The 26,056-nt window shown below is 36.9% G+C and overlaps 1 protein-coding gene across 1 annotated transcript in view; it reads right to left on the minus strand.

Annotated features, from left to right (window-relative positions):
• ccdc88c (coiled-coil domain containing 88C) overlaps positions 1-26,056 on the minus strand; it is a 112,899-nt gene that overhangs the window by 56,008 nt on the left and 30,835 nt on the right. The window contains exons 4-9 of the mRNA XM_051722212.1: positions 9,577-9,646; positions 4,714-4,772; positions 2,403-2,486; positions 2,157-2,297; positions 1,851-2,038; positions 607-688 (exon numbers count right to left, since the gene is read on the minus strand). Coding sequence (XP_051578172.1) covers positions 607-688; positions 1,851-2,038; positions 2,157-2,297; positions 2,403-2,486; positions 4,714-4,772; positions 9,577-9,646 — 624 coding nt within the window. The remainder of the gene's footprint in view (positions 1-606; positions 689-1,850; positions 2,039-2,156; positions 2,298-2,402; positions 2,487-4,713; positions 4,773-9,576; positions 9,647-26,056) is intronic.

The raw sequence follows: 26,056 nt of genomic DNA on the forward strand, positions 1-26,056 counted from the left end.
GTATGGACCTACAGAGCTGAGATATTCTTCTAAAAATATTTGTTTGTGTTCTGCAGAAAAAATAAATTCATACACATCTGGGATGACATGACATCATTTTTGGGTGAACTATCCCTTTAAATGCCTCTGATTTGCCATTGCATTCACACACAAACATGTTTATGATTGGTTCCAATGCTCAACAACTGCAAAAATAAAGTTGTAGATAATTTCATCGCAATGGAAGTTGACCTATATGGAATGCTGTAACTGCAACTGTAATTGTAATATCAATTATTTATTTGATTAATTGTGCAGCCCTACTGATTGGAGCTTTAATTAATCTATGAAGCATTTTAGAATGTAGTATTTTTTCAAGTTTTAGTTACAAATATGATACAAATTGTCTGAATTTTATTGATTTTTTATTCAGCTTGGGCTGTTGGGTTAATAACTCACCATGAGTTTGCACCAGTGTAGTCTTAGCAAAAGGGAGGGTCGCACAGTGACCCTCCTGAATCATACAATGACAAATGGGACACCTTACAGTCTTGTAGACTTCTCGAAAGCTTGACCTGTCTCTGAATAGTCTTAAACAGTAGTGTGAAAGACTTTGTGGTGCAATACCTCCTGCTTGAGCTTCTGAATCTCTGCGTCCAGCCGCCCAATCTCATTCTTGGCATCAATTAACTGTTCGGTCTTCTCCTCTCTGTGAAAAGTACATAAGTAGAGAAACAAGTCACTCAATAATAATAATAAACTTCACTGAGAATGAACTCCACTGAAATCAATGTCAGGAGATCTTGGCTCTGTTCCAAACCATAGTGTATGCATGTCCCAGAAAAGTTGCTTTGTCATATTAATTGTCATATCTCAGGTTCATTCAATGCAAGTGAATGGTGGCCAGAACTTTGAAGGTACCCAAATCACATAAAGGCAACATAAAAGTAATCTACACAACTCCAGTGATTAAATCCATATCTTCAGAAGCAAAATGATAGGTGTGTGTGAGAAACAGACAAATATTTAAGTCCTTTTTTACTACAAATTCTCCTCCCTGCCCAGTAGGTGGCGATATGCACAAAGAATGTGAATCGCTGAAAGACAAAAGAAGAATGTGAAAGTGAAATTTGAGATTTATAGTAAAAAAGGACTTAAATATTGATCTGTTTCTCAACCACACCTATAATATTGCTTCTAAAGATTTGGATTTAACCACTAGAGTCTTATAGATTACTTTTAGGATGCCTTTATGTGCTTTTTGGACCTTCAAAGTTCTGTCCACAATTCACTTGTATTGTATGGACCAACAGAGCTGAGTAATTCTTCTAAAAATCTTCGTTTGTGTTCAGCAGAAGAAAGTCATACACATCTGGGATGGCATGAGAATGAGTAAATGAGGAGAACATTTTCATTTTTGGGTGAACTATCCCGTGAAGAGTACCATTTTACCCAACATTAAGATATCTGGTTACACTTTATTTTAATGTGCCCTTGTTACAACGTAATTACACAAGTAATAACTGATTATTACCAATTAACAACATGTAATTACTACAGGGTTAGGGTAAGGGTTTGGTTTAGGGTTAGTTGCTTGTAATTATGCATAATTGTCTGTTATTACTACAGTAAATACATGTAAATGTGTAACAAGGAAACATTAAAATAAAGTGTTACCAGATATCTGCATGAACTCCATTTTTTAGCTTAGCAACATGACTCTATTGGAATCAACTGGTTAGAAAGCTATGTGCCATAGTGAGGCAGCTCTCTACCATTTGGAACAGATATCTTGTAATTCAGTAGGCTGAGTGCAAACAATGCAGGGGATAAAAAAAAAAAAGTAAACTGCACAAAGCTACCAAACTCACAGCTCTTGGCGGGAGCGACGCAGTTTGGCTTTTGTGTCAGCCAGGTCCACTGCTAAATGCTGCCGATCTTCTTTGGACAACAGGGTGACGGGTGATAGGGATGTGTGCTCAGAACTGGGGAAGCCCAAGAGACTAGAAGTCTGCTGGGATTGGAAGTAGTCCCTCTCCTGGATTAGCTCTAAGATCAACTGAGGACACACACACAAAGATTTATCCACATCTCAATGATGATCAGTGGCTTGACAAGTGCAGTGTAACTTCTGAATGAATAGTTATTGTCGTTACAGATATTAGGATATGGAATACCTGAGAAGACTCATCTCGCTCATCTATGAGTTTGCGCAGGTGAAAGGCCATAGTGTGAGACAGCGGGTCCAACTGCTCAGCAGGCATCTCCCCCACTTCCAGCCACTGCAAGTCCAGAACGTTCTCCTGGTTGTGGGTAACCTGTAATTAAGTGTGGAGAGATTTTTAGACTCAGATAGCTCCATATGCAGTATGCGATATATATGTGAGAAGTTATTGGCTGAATGTGGCATTAGGGAAGCTCACTTCTTGAATATGGGTCACTATGGCGGCCTGTGTCTCAATGTCGAGCAGCTTAATCTTCTCGATGATTTCTTCTTTACGTTCACACTGTTGGAGGGAGGGGAAGAGAAAGTGAAATGAAAAGAAAAGCAAAGAGAAGAGAATATGTGAAAAGTGAAAAAGAGAAGTGAAAAACAGTGGAAAGAGGACAGAAATAAACAAATTTAAATGAAAATTCTTTCATCATTTACTCACAGTCATGCCATCCCAGATGTATATGATTACCTTTCTTCAGCAGAACACATTTGAAGAAAAATAGAAAAATATCTCAGCTCAGTAGATCCTTATAATGGAAGTGGACAGTAACGCAATTTTCGATGCTCCAAAAAGCACAGACAGTCAGCATTAACATCATCCATACAACACCAGTGATTAAATGAATGTCTTATAAAGCGATACGATCACTTTTGGTGTGAAAAGATCAGTATTTAAGTACTTTTTAACTATAAATAATTGCTTTTGTTAAACAGCGGTATGCACGTTCACGAGAGGGCTGAGGTCATGCAGTCTCTCATGTGACGTATTGCCGTTGGCATGTTCATGCGAGAACTGACGCATGCGCAACACACCCGGAATAGCAGCACTGTTTATAACTGAGTAGGAGGAACGCTGTACAGACGGAACGCCATAAACAAATTGAAGCAAATTTAAACAAAGATGTCAGGAGATTTTGATTTAAGAGAAGAGGAGATATAAGATTTTGTACAGCCATATTTATTTTAACCTGAGTACTCTGACGAGGAGACCGTGTGACCTCAGCCCTCCGTGAACGCGCATACCGCTGCTTATCGGACACAATGATTTATAGTTCTTTTTATAAGTACTTAAATATTGATCTTTTTTGCACCAAAAGTGATCGTATCGCTTAAGACATTCATTTAACCACTGGAGTTGTATGGATGACGTTAATGCTGATTGTCTGTGCATTCTGGAGCATCACAAATCGTGTAACCATCCATTTCCATTATACGGACCTACTGAGTGGAGATATTTTTCTGTTTTTCTACAAATGTGTTCTGCTGAAGAAAGGAAGTCATATACATCTGGGATGGCATGAGGGCGAGTAAATGCTGAGAAAATTTTCATTTTGGGTGAACTATCCCTTTAAGATGAGGTCTATCACAGATGCTTTACAATCCAGATCACATAAGGTAATAACTAACCTGAGTTTTTACTAAAGCTGCATTGCTAGAAAACTCATGACTTCATGATTATTGTAGTCAAATAAAACACTGACACAGAAAAGAACCAGAAATTAAGTCAAAGATTAAGTTCTTCAACTGCAGGAATACTTTCAAATGGGATAAAGAGTTGTGTCTCTTTTGACCGGAACACTGTGTGCGGGGAAGTTATGGTGCAGGATTAGACAAGTTCAAAAAGATTCTAACAGAAAGCAAATCAGCAGGCAAATGTTATGCTGTTAAGTTTAAAGGGATAGTTCACCCAAAACTGAAAATTCTCTCATCATTTACTCACCCTCATGCCATCCCATATATGTATGACTTTCTTTCTTCTGCAGAACACAAATGAAGATTTTTTTAGAAGAATATCTCAGCTCTGTGCAATGCAAGTGAACAGTGACCAGAACTTTGAAGGTCCAAAAAGCATAAAAGTAATCCATAAGACTCCAGTGGTTAAATCCATGTCTTCAGAAGCAATATGATGGTGTGGGTGAGAAGATGATTAATATTTAAGTTCTTTTTTACTTTAAATCTCCACTTTCACTTTCTTTTGTTTTTGGCGATTCACACTCTTGCATATCACCATATTGATCTGTTTCTCACCCACACCTATCATATCGCTTCTGAAGTTATGGATTTAACCACTGTCTTTATGTGCTTTTTGGACCATCAAAGTTCTGGCCACCATTTACTTGCATTGTGTGGACCTACAGAGCTGAAATATTCTTCTAAAAATCTTTGTTTGTGTTCAGCAGAAGAAAGTTATAAACATTTCATTCACAGAAGAGGATAAACCAGCCAGAGAGGGGAATGAAAGTGCGAAAGTTGGAAAAATGGGCTTGTACAGTCCATTAGTAGGTGCAAAAGAGGAACAATCCACAGGAAAAGGTGGAGATGTAAAAAAAGATCAAGCAAATCTATGGCAATTATCTTTGCTGATATCTCTGAGACATGTCTGGATGGACTCTTTATTGTGTGGCATAATTAGTGTGTGTTTATTTTACTTTGGAAAAGCAGAGGCATGCCTGGGCAGGGCAGTGTGGATGAGGCTTCCTGTTGTCAAAATGTGGGTTGGGGATTTAGTTCAAGTTTACCTGAACAGCACAGCCCAGAATCAGCAGCAGCAGTCTCTGTACCTCCTCCATGCTTTTACCTGACAGATTAAAACAGACAAAATAATAGAACAATGAGTCTGTTATTATATACAAAAGGATAAGTTCACCCAAAAATGAAAATTCATACTCGTAGTGTAATTTACCATTAGTTCTCAACACGCATGCCACTGGAAACAAGCTTTTCTCATGCACTCATCAAAATTTTTACTTAAAAATAACTTTAATAATATGATGTTTTGGGGGTTTTTCTCACCAAAACCAATGTGTGCCTTCGGAACACTTACAATATGTCGCACAAGCCAATTGGACTACTTTTATTATAGTTTTGGGTCATTTTTTAGCTTTAAAGTGAGGCACTATCCACTGCCATTGTACTGAAAATACAGATCATGATTATCATCACTATGCGATATTTATACAGGAACAATATGAGGGTTAGTAAATGATGACAAAACTTTAATTTTTCATCACTGACATCAAACCTGGAAAGACACATCTTGAAAGATTTGGACAAAACATGCTGAACGATTTGGACAAAAAAATCTAATAGCGATTATTTTGAAAAAAAGAAAAATAAATAAGTGCTTATAAACTCATAATCGGCCTTTGATTTGTGTGAAAGTGAATAAAACGCACTGATGTTGTAGCCCCTCGTGTTAATTTCACCAGGAAACTGCTGTGAAATGTAGAGTTTGGCACATTTGCAAAAAATGTAGTTATAGTAACAAACATTCTATGAGAATAGATAACATAATATTTTTATTTTATAAATTTTCTTGGAGCTTTACAGCCCCTGTCCCCATTCACTTTCATTGTATGGAAAAAAGAAGCCAAGACGTGCTGCAAAATAAATACCTGTGGTTCACAGAAGAAAGTAAATCATACAGGTTTCGAATGACATTATGGGTGTGCAAATGATGACAGACTTCATGAGGCTAAGCAAATTTAAACACTTATGGATGAATAACTCCTTCAAACAAAAAAACAATGTTTGATGATATATTAATTTTAATGATTTGATATGATTTTACAGTAGTAACAATAACTGTATTAGCTGTGTTATTTTGGTAGCAACTAGGGTTAGAATGGTAAATTATTATTCAATCAAGCCTCTCAGCTTAAGGGTCCGTGCCATCACAGTTTTCCTTGAACCCTTTGAATTGTTTAACAACTCAAAGGTTGTTAAACCTTTAGTAATTTTACAAAAACACAAACTCTATGTGATAAAATTATTTCCATTTATTTTTGAAGCTATATGTCTGAGTGTTGGTGAGTGTGTTTGTGTCTGGCAGTCTCAGACTAATGAATACTCTGGAGAGAATGTAGTGGGTGTGGGGGTGCTGTCGCCATGGTGACCATTTGTTGCTCAGCGCTACCCCACCCAACAGTGTACCCCCTTAAACAGACAGAAGAGGAGGAGCTCTGGGGAAATTACTCTATTGTCCATTACAACTTAAGCTTTGTGTAAAAAAACACAAACATCAGAGAGCTAACACGAGAGAACGAACGCATGCCTGCACATAAACACCCATCACTACATACATAAGGGCTCTATAATATAATACAAACTGCTTTGAGGGCAAATATATTCATATTTAAATCTCTTTCTCATCAAGACATTCTTTAAGACAGTATTTCATGACACATGGTAATAAGTAACCCATTGAGAAAAATCCAAGAGAAAAAAAAATGAATCTCAGACTGTTCTGATAACCTATCGTAAGCGGAAAGGCCATCATAACAATTCTGATAAGGGTTATTTCTGTATGCAAAACAGTTACACAGCAGCCTATAGGCAGCAACCAATCACTAGCAGAGAAGGAAATCTAGTTTACGCATCATAAACGTCAACCTGCAGATAAGTATCACACCTCATAACAAAGGCTTATTATATCTTTCTGTTGCTAAACATACTGTACTTTAATTAGCTGCGTTACATCAGAACTAGTCTCAACCTCAGACGACACACCCACAGTCTGTGTATTAACAGTCTGATGCTTATAGCACACAAAATTGGAAACGCTTTCTCAGTCCAGTCAGACCAAATCTGATTGGCTGACTTCTACAGGATTTCCGAGAGCTTAGTTTGCGCTGGTCCGGGTGGAAGCACGAGTCGAGTTCGCAAGGTTCCGTGTTGATACAATGAGAGCTTTTGAGGACTAAATAAAATCACAGAATTTGCCCAAGTTTGCCAAGTTAGTCAAATCAACTAAGATATTCAGCATTTGGTTTGAGGCACGTAGCAGAAAGTAAAGTGGATATCCATGAGCAGGAGCTGTATATTCTGCTTTGTTTACTTGGTTATGTCTGTGAAATACTCTGTAATGAGGATCTGTGCTGTACTTACACTCACTACACATTTTCTGCTATTTTCCCGTGTGTTTTCTGTGCAATTGCTCAGAGACTCGTGCACCATTATATAAATTATTTATTTTCCCATGCCGGTCTTTTATTATGGTATGAGCAGTCTCCAATAACTCCGACCCTAAACATCACGTAATGACAAACCCATCTGTGACTGTTCACGTCACATGTCAGTTAGATGGCTTTTCCTGCCTAAGTTGGGGGTCCTTTGCCAATGTTAGCTGCGACAGACCCCAGACATTTGTTGTTTAAGTCAAAGGTCTGGCTACACGAGACTACATCAGAACAGCCGAAGTGATCAGCTGTCAAGTCACGTATTATGTAACCATCATGAATGCACCTTACTGTGAAATGTGTTTGAAGTTTAGTCACACTAAATCACATTTTAAATTGTTCAAAGCATCAAGTGTTTCAACTAGTGATTGACCAATATATCAGCAAGGCTGATTAATTGGTCGATATTTAGCCATTTTGGGGTTATCTGCATCGGCTAATAGGGATGCACCGATCTAATACCTGGTCCGACGAGCCCGAGCCCGATCCAAATCCATACCACGTGTTAGTAATGGTCGTCACCGTCAAGCTCAAAAAAATGACATAAACGAACCATAAAAGCATCACTACAGTAGATCATATAACCCGTGCATTTTTTTTTCAAAATCTCTTAAAGATATTCAATAGCTTTGTGAATCGCAAAAGACTGTGTTTAATAAATAAATATACAGTCTGCATGTGCAGCGTGCTTCACTGAATGAATGCTGTTCTGTTGCCTTATACACATAGCACACGATGGGCTCATGATGTGCTGCTATTTTTAGCTTTCAGAGCAGCAGGCAATAGCTCCCCACAAACAACATCTCAGTTGTAGATGCTCGATACTTTGGTTCGTTTATAACATCCATTGGGAACGGCACCTTGAGGAGCATTTGACCAGATTTTGAATGAAAAGTGAATTTAACTACTATGAACTAGCCTACAAACAAACACTTAAATGTTTCTGGAGTGTTCCACCAAAATAAAAGCCAGAGGGTTTTATGGTTATGAAATTATAACTGAAATATCCTATTTTGTATAATAAAATGCAATATTTTTAACAATAATTATGATAATTACATTAGATGTAAAAGTGAAACTAAACAGGTGCCACATGTGACTTTCAGATGTGAAAGTGAAGGTGAAAGTGGAGATTGATAGTGAAAAAGAACTTAAATATTGATCTGTTTCTCACCCACATCTATCACATCTCTTCTGAAGACATGGATTTAACCACTGGAGTCTTATGGATTACTTTTATGCTGCCTTTATCTGCTTTTTGGACCTTCAGATTTCTGGGCACCATTCTAAACTCTAAACTCTCTCTCTAAAAATCTTTGCTTGTGTTCTGCAGAAGAAAGTAAGTCATACACATCTGGGATGGCATGAGGGTGAGTAACTGATGAGATAATTTTTATTTTTGGGTGAACTATCCCTTTAAATTGCTACTTTATTATCCGGTAGACAAGGTAACAATAAAGTTTTTCCTAATAGACTACACGTTTTAATCTAATTGTTTTTTATATTTTATAAAGAAATAATGTGTAGTTAGAAGATTGTGTTCTTTACACATAAAAGAGTACTCCTAATCATTTCGACACAGTGAAATATATTGTAGATATTATGAACTGATTAATGTTGTATTAGGAAAAACACCACACTGGTATCGAATCGGGATCGGTATCAGCCGATAGCGAGAGCGAGAGAAAAATGGTATCGGTGCATATCATACTAGGCCAATTATTAGTTTTTAATAAATTATGAGTAAACATTCTATTAATTTAAAGCTTAATTTAAAGTGTGTAATTTCTGTGCCACCAAACAGAATTGCAAAAATAAGCATTGTTTACAAACAGCTTAACGAAAACACCCTAATTCTCTGGATGTCAGCATCTGCACTTGAAAATCGTATATCCTTCAACCACTCCACTTATTCCATATCCACAACCTTTTCAACAGTTTAAACTATAAGATAACAAACCATATACAAGTACCATCACTTCATCCAAAATGTCAACAGCTGATAATGCACTTCAAACTTTCTCAATCTCTATCACAGCTGTATGTCCTGCTCTACCCTACATGCTCTGTCAACAGCAAACTCCATAACCATCACTCAGCTTGGGGTTGGTCCCAAGAAGTTTCCTCTGGCTTTTCTCTCTTACTCCACCCATAAAAAAAGCCCATAACACGTGTTTCCTTCCCTAGAGAGCCAGAGGCCTGTCCACACTCCACATATGACAAGGTGAGAGGGTATTTATGAAGGCTGGGCTGTGTGTGAGGTGATGAATAAGGAGGTTTGTTCAGCAGGATGTACATTTTACTTTGGGCACGATAGACGATGGTAATTTATGGTGACTATAGTGAAAATCCCTCAACATCCCTCAAAATAAAAGGACAATGCTGGAAAGTGAAACGAAAATGATTTATTTAAATGGCCAGTACCTGATAGTGGGTCTTTGGCAATGGCCAGCACATTGGGCAGATTCATGAGGATGAGTTGCTGAAGATGCTCCTGAAAAGAGAAAGAAAACATGCTCACTGTAAATAGGTAGACATGTCCCACATCTGAAAATACACATTTCCCAACTAGGACTGTGCCGATAACAGTGTTGTGGACTCGAGTCGCATGAATTGGACTTGACTTGAATTTAATGACTTGTGACTCAACTCGACATGACATAAATCAAAGAAGACTTGCGACTTAACTTAGACTTTGACAACAATGACTTGCGACTTGATCTGGACTCGAGCCCTCTGACTTGGAAAGACTTTATACCTTCTAAACCCAAAGATCAGAGCTGTACATTTAAAAATTTGGAGCAAATAAATTATTCATTTCCCCAATAAACAATTCATTTGATTTTCAAATCTGCATTTCCACACTCCACAATCAACCAATCAGACAACCAACCAATTCACTTCCATGAGAGGAGGACAAAGTTTGAAGATTTTGCGCATTTAAGGATGACACAGCCAAAATGATACCAAATGTAATTTCGTTTGGTTATAAAGAATACAATATTGAAGGCAACAAAAGGATTGCAACATGTAGAACCTGTGGTTAAAAAAATTACAGACACTTCATCAACAACGTCCAATTTTGTGAGGCACCTGAAAACCCACAGACAGAGATAAGTGGAGATTTTTAACTGTTACACATCCACTAAGGTTCAATAGCATTTAACTTATCATGTTAGCTTGGTTAGCTAGCTAGCTACTTAGTGCCACAGAGCTCAGTGCACTGCAACTTGTTTTGGTGTGAAATATTTTGCATGCCTCACTGCTGAAACCAGCTAAAAGATGAACTGTGGACCAATGAAGGTAGGGTTGCCACACATCCCATAAAATATGGGATCGTCCCATATTTAAAGATAAAACGATGCGTCCTTTGTTTAAGCTGATTAGACGGTGTCACTGCGTAATCGTTCCAGATAATTAATTTATAAGTAGGACATTTCCCCTACGGTGGGTAAGGGGCTGTCTCAAAAGTCCAAAATTCCACACATTGTGCTAAAATGTGCTAATACTATGGAGGTTGTAAATACTACAGTAATTAATACTCGGACACTGATTTGGGCAAAGAGCACTAATGACTTGTTTAAGACTTGACACTTAAAGTTGAGGACTTGGGACTTGACTTGGACTTGCCTGTCTTGACTTAGGACTTGACTTGAGACTTGAATGCAAAGACTTGAGACTTACTTGTGACTTGCAAAACAATGACTTAGTCCCACCTCTGGCCGATAAATCGATATGAGGAGCCATTAGATTCTAAACGCTGATGGCCAAGCATCAATATTTGGGGCGAGGACCTAAAATAGGGTCAGTGGTAACGTGGGAACAGGAAACTCCTACTTGCAAACAGACAAGCAGGAAATTTAACTGGAAATAGGAAACATTAGCAGTCCCAGACAAGGCATGTCTGGGTGGGGACCATCAAATTCCAGCATAGAGATAGATAGATGAGGTAGGCAATATTAAAGAAAATGAAGAAGAAAAAAGGTATCCTAAACTGAGTGTACAAACAACTAGATATGTGGGAGTGCACATGTTTATGAATGTTCCCATGTGATAGTGGACTTGACTTCAGGCAAATGGCCTCCAGGACAAAAAAGCTCAACAAAGTACACAGAAGACAAGACCAAACAGGTCCATTTGACCAAACCCCTTCATTCCAAAACACATTTAGATAAGAGCTCTGACATCAATGGTGTAATAACTTACCTGATTTATTGTTTCTGTGCAACCAACATGAAACTATTTTTTAGAACTGTTCTATGAATATCCAATAAGCTTTTACTTATCCCATGAAACCTAAAGGTGCACCCAATTTTTCATTGGTTTTCCCCAATGAAATTCTTTTAATCTGAAAGAAATCAACTGCAATATTGAAACATATGTATATAATGATAATGATTCACATTAGATGAATACTCGTCACATCAGTAACCTTATAAAAAGCTGTTTTATTCTACATGGAGAGGGTCCCCTTATGGGGGCTGCCATGTTAGGATCACATGATCAGCCAATGTTAGGATCACATGATCAGCCAAATAATTCTTGCTTAATCTCAGTAACCGCCCTGTTACTGGACACTTTCACTCATGGATTAAACTGTTCATGGTTGACTGTGAATAGTGAATTTCTACAATGGAATCTTTAACTGAAAACTATTGAATTTTAAATGATGCTGCATCCAGGCCATTAGGTGTCCCTGTAAGTCCAAGATGACATGAACAAAAAGTTACTGCACCTTTAAAACAACATGAAACAGCATTCACAACCCCTTTTACTTCCGTAATTTCTGAGTAAAACATGATATTCAATGAGAAAATAGTGCATGGTGAGAATTTATTGGACCTTGAAAAGTTCTCTCTATGATAGACTGTTGGAGGAGAGGAAAATCTTATTGGTTGATTGAATTACTGATGACAGCTGAAAAGGAAAGTCATTTCAAAAGCATACATTCAATTTTGATGAAAGATTACGAAGTCTTTGGAACACTGTCCACAGATTAATCGTTCAGAATAGAGCAATTGTGATTTCATGTTGACTTTAAATCGGAGAATAAATACTGCATAAATAAACATGAACAACTGAAGCCATGTTGAAGGCAGATGTGTAAATACATATTCTCACCCAGCGCATGGCTGCACGACTAATGAGAAAGTGTGCCGTCCCATATGACATCATCAAGCCTGACCCCCTGCAAACATCTTCATCTCCATCTTAGAGGAATGACTCCCAGGGGACGTCTTTATGTGCAGAGACCCACAGTGACAACTCTCATCCAGTATAATAGCGTCGCCACAGCAGAGGCCGGGTCAGACCACACTGCCTTTGTCAAAACAGAGGCCTGTGAGCATTACATTCTTTACTGTGGTCCTTCTCATACATTCTTATACACAAACACTGAGAAGCTGCTACCTTACAAAAGTAACATACCCAAACATCACCTTGATCTACTACCTTGACAGTAAGCCTTGCAAGTTGCAACAGAAAGACTTTTAAAATAAAACTTTTGAGTTCCATGAAAGAAAGAAAATCATACTGGTTTGGAATGACATTCTGAGAAAATGATGGCAGAATTTGTATTTTTGGAAGAAATATTTCTTTCATTTCAGCATTTATTTTTATATGATCTGCCATATACATATACATGCATTACGGGCTCCATTTTCGTGAGTGCGCAAAGCTCAGTGCTACACTCTTTGAAAGTGCACTATGTCTTAACCAATTTTCATGAGAGGACTAATTCTAAGCACAATTTTCGTACCAGCGCAGAGCACAAGTGGGCATGGGTGGGAGTGTTTGCGCTGTCTGTGGGTGTCTGCATACAAAATATGGGTGTATTGTATGTAAATGAACTGGTGCAATGCACAATTTGCTATTTTCCTGAAAATAGGTCATTGCTCTGACACGTTTCAATAGCAGGTCTATTTACAGCACAAAGTCTAAACTCAGTTCCTGCAACTGCAGTTTGGAGATTCCACCAGGAGATGGTAATAAAGTTCACGTCCAAACTCTGAAAATATAGAGGAACATCAAATTATGTCCATGACGATCACTGTTGTAACATGTTTTTGTTTTATGAAACAAATATTTTTGAGATTTGTGTTAAACGATCTTAAGTTCATGGTTTATTTTTCAATTATTATTTTCAATTATAATTGTATTCATGATATAATTTGTATTGGTATTTTTCCACCTGTTGTCATAGAGTGATTTTTAAGTCACTGCAAAAGGGACCCGTGGAAAAAGTTGGAGAGAGTAAAATTTTTGGATTTGGTATGATTGTTTTGACCACTTCGTTATTTTGATTATATTTTCGTTTTGCTTGAAGTGTAATTAGAATTTAACAGGAAGCAGTTAATGCACAAAAGAATGCAAGTCAATAATTCTATTCTTCACATTCATTGCAGTCCATTTACACTACCAACTTCTTATGAATGTGCTGTCTTTGTTTATATCGTTGGTGCTTGACAGGGAATTAACTATATAATAAGATGCACACAGTGCCGGAGAAGAACCTCAGAATTATTTAATTCTGAGTTATTAGTTATTAATTAATTTATAATTAATTAATTTATATTAATTATAATATAATATATATTCAATATTTATAATATATTTAATATATTATAATATATATTTATATTAATTATAATTTATATAATTAACTGAGTTATTAATTAAATTAATTATTTTATTTAATTGCACTTGACCCAGCCCATTAGCACTTTGCGCACATAAATTCGCCAAACCCACTTGCGCCTAGACTTAGCGCATGTTTGCATGAAAATACCAAAACTTCCTGGCCATGCCCATTGACTTTGTGTGAATGACTTAGGCTTAGCACTAATGCTCTTAAAATAGGGCCCTACATCTGCAGTCAACATGGGTATAAGTAATTTAAAATGGGTATTAGTCAACCACTAAATGTTTACTTCTTTACATTACACAAGGCAACCATTTAATCCACCCGAGTAATCTTGTTGTTCCTGTATTTTCAGGACAACTGATGTAAGACCACTTCTAAGATAACGATGCACAATGGAACTAAAGCAACTCAAGCAACAAAAAAAAAAAAAAATTTTTTTGACTGACAGTCAGTCTGGTGGGTATAATTACTTAAAAGTGCACATTTCAACCCGAGAGGGGAAAGCACGTTACGCTGTTTGAATTCGACAGCTGCACCATGATGGGGTGCGCAGTGTCACATTAAGCGTTTTCTGCATAAACACCCTATTCTTTAATTGCCACTTAACCTGATCATTTTTGAAGCGCTGCTAAATTCAAGCAGGCTAATTACTAGATCCGAGTCATATGCATGACGAGGAGGCTTTCTTGGTAGTGTTAGTATCAGGTTTCAACTAACAGCTGAAGATATAAGAAATGATGAAGGATCAGATAACGCTTCTTGCCTGGTAAGACAGGCCAGGGGAACATAAGGTAACTACACCATTTCAGATAGATAATGATTGCAGAAACCATTTTGAATTGACATAAAACAGGGCAGCACTGTAAATAAAACGTCACAAGTGTTAAAGAGTGATCTTTCATCATATAATAATTGAGGACACTGACCTGCACCTGCAATTGCATCATTACTGAAAAAGACCTGCTTGGAAGAGTAAATTATTGATGGGCATGTATCCATATCACAATGCTGGTGAGGTGTTTGTTGAAGGAATATCCTCAATGCTGCCCTGCAAGGGCCCTTTGAAAACAAACTCATTACAAAAATTCCATAAAACTAGAGATAACAGACATTTAACTATTTTATTACTAATATTACACTTTTCTAATTAATTGATTAGTAGTTCTTTAATATCGGGTATACTGATAAGGCCTGCCATTTGGTAGGTTTTTAAAGAAAAGCCCTTAAAAATAACATGACACCACTGTGCGTTCAACGCTAAGCAACTTTCATTCTCAAATGAGAAACGTGCAGTATTATAGGCTTAACCATTGGAGAAAGTCTAAAATCAAGCTAAAAAATAAATAAATTTTTAGCTGAAATTAAATTGTTGATCATTTAGATTGCAAAACAACTTTGCATTAATGTAATGGCATAATATTAATGATAATAATAATAATTTTAAATAATTAAAATATTTAAAATGTTCTTATTCTTGTAGTCTAATGGTTATTTTTGTCAAAAAGCATAAATAAAACAATAACTTAAATTAAATATGTTCATTGTTAATTCATAATAGTTTATAATGCATTAACTAATTATTAACATACCTTAACATCCTGAGACCAGAGCATGACTGCTGTGTGTATTTTCCATTTTCCTTTTTGATTTGTAACTAATAGCACCTAATAAACATGCAAAAAAAAAAAAACATTTCCGAGCAAATAGTTTATAGTTAATCATGTTTCCAGGAATGTTGGTTATTCATGTTTAAAAACAACCAGCACCCAGTCTCTATAATTCATATATTTACATTTATATTCAGTACATATGTAAAGTGTACAAAAAGATATTTTTTCGATTTAAAAAATAATAATTTGTTGTTGTAATTATAGTCCCACATGAATTTACAAAATGTATATCAGGGTAAGTTTCTTGCTGGTGTACAGAAGAACTACGAACCATGGTATGATAACTTGATGTTAAATATGTATTTAAATGTCTTAGTAATATTCCTTTCATTAGGGTACTATGAAAAATACTCTAATTAATAAACTAATACATACATAATACACACAGTTGTCCAGCATCGGCAAAGACAATCAAAAACTAGCACAGGTGCAATAACATGCAGTATTTTCACAAAGTTTAACTGCATAAGTTACATGTGTGTATATATACATATATATATACATATATACATATATATATATATATATATATATATACATATACATACACACACACACACACACACACACACACACAGTTGTGCTCAAAAGTTTGCATACCCTGGCAGAAATTGTGAAATTTTGGCATTGATTTTGAAAATAGGACAGATCATACAAAAAAAAAAAAACTGTCTTTTATTTAAGGACAGTGATCATATGAAGCCATTTATTATCACATAGTTGTTTGGCTCGTTTTTAAATCATAATGATAATAGAAATCACCCAGATGGCCCTGATCAAAAGTTTACATACCCATGAATGTCTGGTCTTGTTACAGACACACAAGGTGACACACACAGGTTTAAATGGCAATTAAAGGTTAATTTCCCACACCTGTGGCTTTTTAAATTGCAATTAGTGTCTATGTATAAATAGTCAATGAGTTTGTTAGCGCTCACGTGGATGCACTGAGCAGGCTAGATACTGAGCCATGGGGAGCAGAAAAGAACTGTCAAAAGACCTGCGTAACAAGGTAATGGAACTTTATAAAGATGGAAAAGGCTATAAAGAGATATCCAAAGCCTTGAAAATGCCAGTCAGTACTGTTCAATCACTTGTTAAGAAGTGGAAAATTCGGGGATCTCTTGATACCAAGCCAAGGTCAGGTAGACCAAGAACGATTTCAGCCACAACTGCCAGAAGAATTGTTTGGGATACAAAGAAAAACCCACAGGTAACCTCAGGTGAAATACAGGCTGCTCTGGAAAAAGACAGTGTGGTTGTTTCAAGGAGCACAATATGACGATACTTGAACAAAAATGAGCTGCATGGTCGAGTTGCCAGAAAGAAGCCTTTACTGTGCCAATGCCACAAAAAAGCCTGGTTACAATATGCCCGACAACACCTTAACATGCCTCACAGCTTCTGGCACACTGTAATTTGGAGTGACGAGACCAAAATAGAGCTTTATGTTCACAACCATAAGCGCTATGTTTGGAGAGGGGTCAACAAGGCCTATAGTGAAAAGAATACCATCCCCACTCTGAAGCATGGTGGTGGCTCACTGATGTTTTGGGGGTGTGTGAGCTCTAAAGGCACTGGGAATCTTGTGAAAATTGATGGCAAGATGAATGCAGCATGTTATAAGAAAATACTGGCAGACAATTTGCATTCTTCTGCACGAAAGCTGCGCATGGGACGCTCTTGGACTTTCCAGCACGACAATGACCCTAAGCACAAGGCCAAGTTGACCCTACAGTGGTTACAGCAGAAAAAGGTGAAGGTTCTAGAGTGACCATCACAGTCTCCTGACCTTAATATCATCGAGCCACTCAGGGGAGATCACAAACGTGTGGTTCATGCAAGACGACCAAAGACTTTGCATGACCTGGAGGCATTTTGTGAAGACAAATGGGCAGCTATACCACCTGCAAGAATTTGGGGCCTCATAGACAACTATTACAAAAGACTGCACGCTGTCATTGATGCTAAAGGGGGCAATACACAGTATTAAGAACTAAGGGTATGCAGACTTTTGAACAGGGGTCATTTCATTTTTTTCTCTGTTGCCGTGTTTTGTTTTATGATTGTGCCATTCTGTTATAACCTACAGTTGAATATGAATCCCATAAGAAATAAAAGAAATGTGTTTTGCCTGCTCACTCATGTTTTCTTTAAAAATGGTACATATATTACCAATTCTCCAAGGGTGTGCAAACTTTTGAGCACAACTGTATATATATATATATATATATATATATATATATATATATATATATATATATATATATATATATATTTACGTTTAGCATGGAAATAAATTTACAGCGCAAATTATGGTTACTCCAGGGATGCTTGTGCATCAGCATTAGATGCTGGAAATGTCCCACCCCTTACTGAAACGGAAAAATTGATTGGTTTGCAAATATCCAATCACATCTGAAATGAACGTTCTGATTGGTTGGTCAGCTTAGTCTGACTGTCTGTCTTGCGTGTGCCATCAGTTCTGCTCCCGCTGCTCCATGCATGTTTAGAGAGAATCTCTATACACTTATTAAATAATAATAATTAAAACAAAACCACACACACAATTCAGTCAACGATGCTGCGGCATCACGTTATTAGATTGAAAAAGTTCCGGGTCAAAAGCCTACTCGTTGTACTGGCAGCCATACGTAACATCACTTATTTTAGGTGGGCAAACATAAAATCCTAAGAAAGATAGGTGGGCATATGGCATATGCCTGCGTATGCCCTACTACACTTCTGGTTAGATTACCGTTTGAGAAAAAAATGCAGTTAACTGGTTTTACGATTATTTGCAAATTAGCACTGATGCAAAAAATGCATATCATATCACAACTGATCGTCTTTGTAGACGTATTTCTGGGGGATATGTGGACTAAATATAATCGTGGCATCCCTAGATACAAGTAATGGAAAGCATTGTCCAATCACTGCCAAACCATGTTAAAATAAAATTATACATTATACATTTTGAATCCAAGTACTGATTATCATTGTCCCATGTCTGCCAAACAAGTTGAGTGGTTCAAATATCATCTGCAGCCTGAAACTGAACTTTTGATAGGAAGTTTGGATTGAATGCACTTGGCTTCATAGGAAAGCTATAGGATGATCTCGTGCTCCCTATTTAGTGAATGACTTAACCTCCAGTGTGCTGTCTGTCTGCACTGGTCTCAGAACAGTTAAAAATGCACCTTATATTCATCCTATCTCCATATAAAGCTTCTGAAAGCAAAAACATTTTCTCAATGTGAAAATGCACAGTAAATAATGGATTTCTAATGAAAACCTAGCGCTTTTGTCCACTATAGTGTACATTGTGTTTAGCAACCTGGTGTTTTGTGATAAATTGCTCAAATATTAAAAATGGCATATTGGATGAAACTATAGACTCTAATATTTTGACTAAAACAGGTTTCAATGTAAAAACTTAGTCAGGTTTCTTACAAGATGCAGTTTTGTTGGCGTTTCTCCCAAAGACAACTTCGCTGTGATCTGCGCCATGTTGTTTTGTCACATGACTCTGTGCGTCGAAAGTTTAACCCTTTACTGACAGCACAGAGTCTCTTGAACTGAGATCAGTCAGTTTAAATGAAATTAAATTATGCATTGGATATAGCAAACCCAAATATACAACGCATGTGTATGCAGGGTTGCACAAGAATAATTTTCCAAATGTATTAGCTTGTAGAAACTGCTGTAAGTGCTGAAAAAGTATTATTCATGGCTAATGTAGTTAACTGATGTTAACCTTAATGTAAAGGTTTATCTGTTCTTGTTATCAGACTCTTAAAAACAACCAGTATCTGTTGTAAAAAATTATGTTGGTTGATCACTACATAAAACTAATGGTAAATATCCCAATCACTGGTAAAAGAGCCAAAGTTTTGATTTCATACTAAGGAAATTTGGCAGTGTTGGTTTTGATGACTTTGCACACCTTGTCCAAAGTGAGACGCTGTGCATTCGCATTTTCCACTGTAACACACATAAACGTGGATAACCCCAGCACCCTCATACTTACTACACCACAGAAACATTCTTTAAAAAATGATGGTTTGGCATATGCCTTCATTAAGTCATTGTGCAACTAGTCAGAAATGTTGGAAAGTTTCATCTATGGTCTGAAACTTTCCTGAGATCATATCCTCTGCTGCTGCATGGAACAATGCCTGACTGTAAAGTAGGGCAGCAGCACTTGTGCTGTCGCTCTGCTGTTCAGACCTTTGGCTCTGGGGCTGTTTTCACTGAGGTGCACACTGGTATCTGCCCTTCCCGTCATGGCTTCAGCATTATGGGTCAGTGCCGTCAACACATGATCATTATCTATAGGCTACATTGGGAGTGGGAGTTGGTTTTCAAAGTGCATTTGACACAATCGTACATATCCTAAAACTGATCTTTAACAGATACAAAGGTTCGGTTCTATTAAAAAATTCAAAACAATTTAAAATATTTGTTTTGTGCACTTCTTGAAACGATTCTGTATGCAGCCCAGGCTAAATAGGAAGAGGATAGATCTGGGACTTTATTGTTGAAAAACAAAGAAAGGATAAAGAGATCTCTCCAGTAGAGATAAAAGGATGAAGACAAAAATTGACTGTGGGGGAAGAGACAGCACTGGGACCCATCTCTAGCTATATTAAATCAATAAAACAGCAAAAATTGAGCTCTAGGATCAACACACTACTGTCAGTCATGCTTCTCCAACTGACTACTGTGGACCACCATAAATCTCTGTGCCTCTGAGGACTTTTAGCTTCATCAATACTCTCTCCTGTCCGAAGAGACGCTACCAGAAACCAAAATGATTCTCAGACCGAGAACTGTCCAGTCCTTATTTACTAGAATATACTATGAGGGTCATTGAGTTTGGACTCAATTGTCAAGGTTTTATTTTGGATTACACTTGCAAGTAAATATTTGGAGCGATTCGTAGGAAGTCTAAGCAAATATGATCATCTGATTATAGAAACACCCCTAGAATAACCAGAGATCAGATTAATAGAATCTGAGTAACCAGAGTAATCAGTGCCATTGTGTTCTATTCAGAGACTGAAGCCTTCACAGACAGAGGAATGAGGTAACTCAAGAATACTTCATATGAGAAACTGGAGAAACATAGAAATAGCCTCTGTCTCTGGACAACAATCAAACCAATATAGAGCTTACAATATTTATGTTACATTTTTCCTCAACTGCTATGACAATAAAAACCCATTCTTTAAACATCCCAAACCATTACCATCATTTTATAAAAGAAAGACTAAATTTGGCTACCAAGGCCATTATTTGTCTCTGAGATCTGTGCTTCTGTAGTTGACCATGTCCTTGTCTATAGAAGGTGGAAGGAGTTTGATAGTAATCCACATGAGCAGAAACACCTTATGAGACCTATGAGGACCTCTACCTCCTTCCTGCACTGCCTGTTCAAAGCTAAAGTTGCCCGTGATTTAGATTATATTCTCTGGCCTGACCCACAACAAGAGATAAGATATGGTGGGAGAAGAATTTCTTTTATTTTCATGAAACCAACTTTTTTTCCCATTATTTACATGATTGAATACTTGGGGAAATATTTTGCTGTTCTTTCGAACTGGGTTTGAATTGTTCACTGTACAGTACATTAAGGAAGTTTGAGTTCATTCACATACAATTTTATACATATTCCAATGCCATAATAAGGTCAAATAAGGTACCATTTTCCCAAAAATATAAACACAAAACCAAAAACTGTATGTTCAAGAAACATTTTAAATTTGATTGTGTTTTTATACATGCACTTTTGCTGTAATTTATGTATTTTGATACCACAGAAAAAAAAAAAACAGGTACAATGCCACTGAAAATTAAATATAATCCAAATTGTGTCTAATCAAATGAATCCAAACTTCAATCAAATGAAGATAGAACAGTTCCTCACAACATAATCTAAAATACAACACTGGTCTTATTTTGTTAAATATAGCACTTCAAAACTGAGCATCACATTATAAATGAAAACATTGATGAAAATTGTCTATTCAGTACAACAGCACTCTTGCTTGTGAGATATAGGTTCAATATAATAATAATAATAATAATAATAATAATAATAATTTTACTAAACACTAGTAATATATTTCTGTTGCAATTTCTTAAATTTCACACATCAAGCTTTTATTTTGAATCAAACTTTTATTTTGACGTGAAGGCGTTTCCAGTAATGTGTTTTGAAAGTAGATTCACACTTTCGGATAAGACAATGGCTTTAGGACCCAGTGTGATTACTGAAGCGCAAAAAGCTGAGATTTAATTTTACAAATATATAGTCTGCAGGTTCTGCACATGTTACATTGAATGTGTGCTCTCTTCTGTAATCTACTACAATCAGCATAGCGTGTGATGCTAATAAAATGTGGTGTTCTTATCAATCTTTATTTTCAGCATATGAGCAGCTTCACACATTCACTTCGCAGCACGTGGCACATACATACTGTACATTTATTTAATTAAATCACATCCATTTGTGGTTTAGTAATCACACTAGGACATATCACAATTTTAATTGGATTAATGTCCATTTCAGCGTAATGTAATCACAGAACACGAGCTCAAATGATTAGTACTCTGTGCTCCGTACTACCGGTACTGTAGAAACACTGGTATCGTTAAATCTTTTTTATTTTATTATCAACTTTTGACATCACTACAATACAGTTAGACATTACAATCATACTGTTTTTAATAAATCTCAGTGTGTAATGAGTCTTCAGTGTATTTGTGTATTTCATGGCTTTTGTTTGCCATCTGAAGGCTAATACTATATTACTGAAAATGCTCAGGTTTCAGTAAGTTTTACGTTTACACAGATGGGTTTGTAGTTTGGGTTTTGTATTTATATTATTGACAGATGTGTAATAGTTTTCAGTAAATGTGTCAGGAAAAACATTTCCAAGTTTTATTTTCTAATTTTACACTGGCTTATCTGTGAACCTGTTAGCAAACTAATCAGTTTAAAATGTTGCACATCACCTATAGTCAAGATCTTTTTTTTGAGTTGAGAATACTGGTGCCAAAAGGGGGCTAAACAATGGCCACGGTGGCCTTTTCAGATGAGGTCTTCTGTGTTACAGAGACCCATATTGAAGCCCTGCCTGAGGGTTCTTTCCAGAATAAGCAATGGTGAAACCCACAACTAATCAATATTTAATTCACCAGACCAGGTCATGCTACAATATTCACCCAAGGCTGTAGTTATGATATAGACTGCACATTCAGAGAGCGTCTATGCCTGTTTGTGTTAATACGTGTGAGGGACAAATTCACAAAATTTGTGGCCCCGTTCCTGTCTCTACTCAGTGATCCAGTGTTCTATATTCACTCTCCTGCCAAGCAAACCACATGCTGACTCCAGCTCCATCCACTCACTCCCACACAGGAGCCAGATTTAAAATAAGACCAATCCACAGAGCCCCTGTAAAAACATTGAAGGCAACAGCACAGCCAAAAAAAAGCCCTTTATGTTGTCATAATTACATGTTTTGAAAAACTCCAAAAATACTGCTTAAGCAGTGCTACAGCTCTTATTTTACAGTTTAAGTAGACAGTTGCAAAAGTGTTTATAACTAAGTGAAAATAGCACTTCAAAATATTAAATCGCTAACAAAAAACTACATTTTAAAATTTCCAAGTGAGCATCAGGATCTGTTGACCGACTGAAGGAAAGGAAGAGGTATGTCTTGGTTTACTTTGGTAATCTCGTTCAACAAGGAGAGAAGGTGGCTGGATGAATGATGAGTAAAAGTGACATTACAATGACATCAGGATGTAAATTAATCACTTAGAATTATTTTAGGATAATATTGTTGTCCTTTTGTATAGTCATGCACAGCAGTTCACAAAATGGTAGCTATACTTTGATGTCATTTGTGGGGAAAACGCTTATGATGCTTAAACTCTCTGCTGAATTCTCTTAATAGATATGCAAATTTTAATAAAAGTACAATTAGACCCGTTTCGGTTGTGAACGACTCGGTGCTTTATCCACAGTTTAATGACTTTAAGTCTTATGTGAACCCTCAAAGAGTAGCCTTTTTATTGGCAGTAGAACATGGGCAAAACATTACCAAATTTGGTCAAAAGGAATCACTTACTAATTTAGTTTTATCATATCATATCATATCATATTCAAATCTTGCAGCCCTATCTAATACCATCAAAACACCATTATATCGCCACATTACTTTTTTAAAGGGATACAGCATTACAAAAGACATTACAAAAGAATTCTACACTGGTCTTCATACCCTGGAGTGCATATAAGCACCCTTCTTGCATTTCAGCCATGCAAACAGCTTCCTGTCATATTGTTTCAGTTGTAAGATTTGCAATTTAAGTCACTATTCAAGGTTGTAGGGAGTTATGAAAGCAGCAAACCACATGAAGTGCAAGACTTCAGACAAAGTCCAAACAGAGGACCACAAATAACAGACTCTAACAACCGTGCAAACTGTACACAAAGAGCCCAGGTGAGCAGCACTGCTGCCATGTGACACATCAGTCACAGGGCAAGTCACAGTTTCCTATTAGCAGAGATCTTATTACTTTTGTGATACCTTCACAGAGCACTGCAAAACAACAACAGCCATTCATAATGCAAATAACACAGTGTTTTAGTAGGGTTGGTTTTCGATATTAAGCATATGTTCTACATAGACGATCGGAACAGGTGTGTGTCACTAAAACGCAAGCAGTTTGACAAAGTTACATAGATAACTAGCTAACTGAATCCCAGTCATTAAATCAGCTGTTTAAGAAGTATTAGCTGGCTAGCAGCTACATAGCCATGCTGTCATGTAAACCAGTAATGAGGCTAGGCATCCAGTAGCTTGCACCTAGCTATCCAGCTAATATGATTGTAGAGCCGAGGAGGGCGGGGCCGGGATGGAATGAGACACACCCGGTCCCCAATCAGCCTGATGGGGCGCGTGAGGGATAAAGGCGGCCGGGGACGACAGTTCGAGAGAGAGAGAGAATTGCAGGCAGCTGTACTGTGTGTTTTTGGTTGTGTGTTTTGTTTAAATTGTTTATTAAATTATTATTTATATTATTAAGCCGGTTCTCGCCTCCTCCTTTCCACTGAACCCCCTTTACAATGATATCGTTTGTTTACTAAACAAGACAGCACTAACTTTACAATACAGCTATCGACTGACTACACTTCCGGATAAGACGCTGACGTTTTGGTAGGGATGTCACAATACCAAAATTTTTGTAATCAATACCGATACCAGTGAAATGCCTACATTTCTGATACAAATTTTGACACCACAGCAAAAACTACTGGGTCATTCCGTATCAACTAAACCAGAGTTTTTTTTATTTATTTTTTTAGTAGTGAAAAATAAACAAATATTATTGCCCATGGATCAATATTTATGGAGTAAATAATTATTTTGTACAGGGGGGTAAAAATGACAAGTTTTGCCTATGAATTTGGGGCAAAACTACAGCTCAGAAAAATAACCTGAGAAAGGTGGCAGAATCATTATTTTATTTTTACACTATTTATTTACACTATATAGGTCTATTTCTAAAACCAGTTGACTTGTTGAATTATATGTCAATAGTGCAAGTCCAAAAATGTGAAAAACAATAACTCAAGATATCTTATTATCCTTTCAGATTTTGGTTTTGAACAAATTGTCATTTTTGTATCTTCATTTTTAAGGCCCAGATATATGGGGCTCGCAATGTGGCACTATACGAAATTTTTTTAATTTTACACATTTTCAATGGTCGAAAACCAAAGGTCACATGTCATGAAGCTAGTTTTTCTTGTCCAACAAAACAAAGGTTTGAAATTAGAAATACACCTAGTTTGTGTTGTGTCATGTAATTTGATGATGCTGTTTTCATGTAAAGAAATAAAGGTTACTTTCTAAAGCACGTGGGTATCGAATTGAGTTGGTACTTGGTACTACCTGGTATTTCAACATTTTCTTTTACAGTAGTACTGAATTAGTACTGAAGTACCGGCACTTTTGGCAATAGGTTTTGGTAGTTCTTTGAGTACATTAGTTAAGTAAACCTGAAACTCCAAAATCCCTTCACAAAACATAAACACAGTCCACAAGCGGCTTAGAAAGGGAAACATAATTCCTCTATACTCTATGTATGGACACACTGGTCTTTACTTCCCATTGACTCTACGTGCAACATCAGGGACAGAAGAGAGAGATAGAGAGAGACACACATTCCAGACTCCCTGGCAACTCCCACTGACCTAGAGAGTCATTAAACCACTTTTAACCTCCCCCTTTCCCCCAATTCTCCATTAAATAAAAGCAGCCTAGTGGAACACTTCTGACCCATTCCTCTTAGGTTTGGTGACCACCACAGCAGATGGACCAAGTCTGTGTAGATGTTCAGATGTCAGCACCCCTACACCCACAATACACCCCAACCGAGGAAAAAGAGACATCTTAACTCACCTAATAGGATATCTGTAAGGAGGCTTCAATCATTTATCTTTTAAAAGACGGCTTGATCTTTGACCAGAGGCCCACAAAATAGATCATTTCTACCCGTGTCAAATTAAGAA

This window comes from Myxocyprinus asiaticus, chromosome 17 (assembly GCF_019703515.2).
Source record: "Myxocyprinus asiaticus isolate MX2 ecotype Aquarium Trade chromosome 17, UBuf_Myxa_2, whole genome shotgun sequence".
NCBI lineage: Eukaryota > Metazoa > Chordata > Actinopteri > Cypriniformes > Catostomidae > Myxocyprinus > Myxocyprinus asiaticus.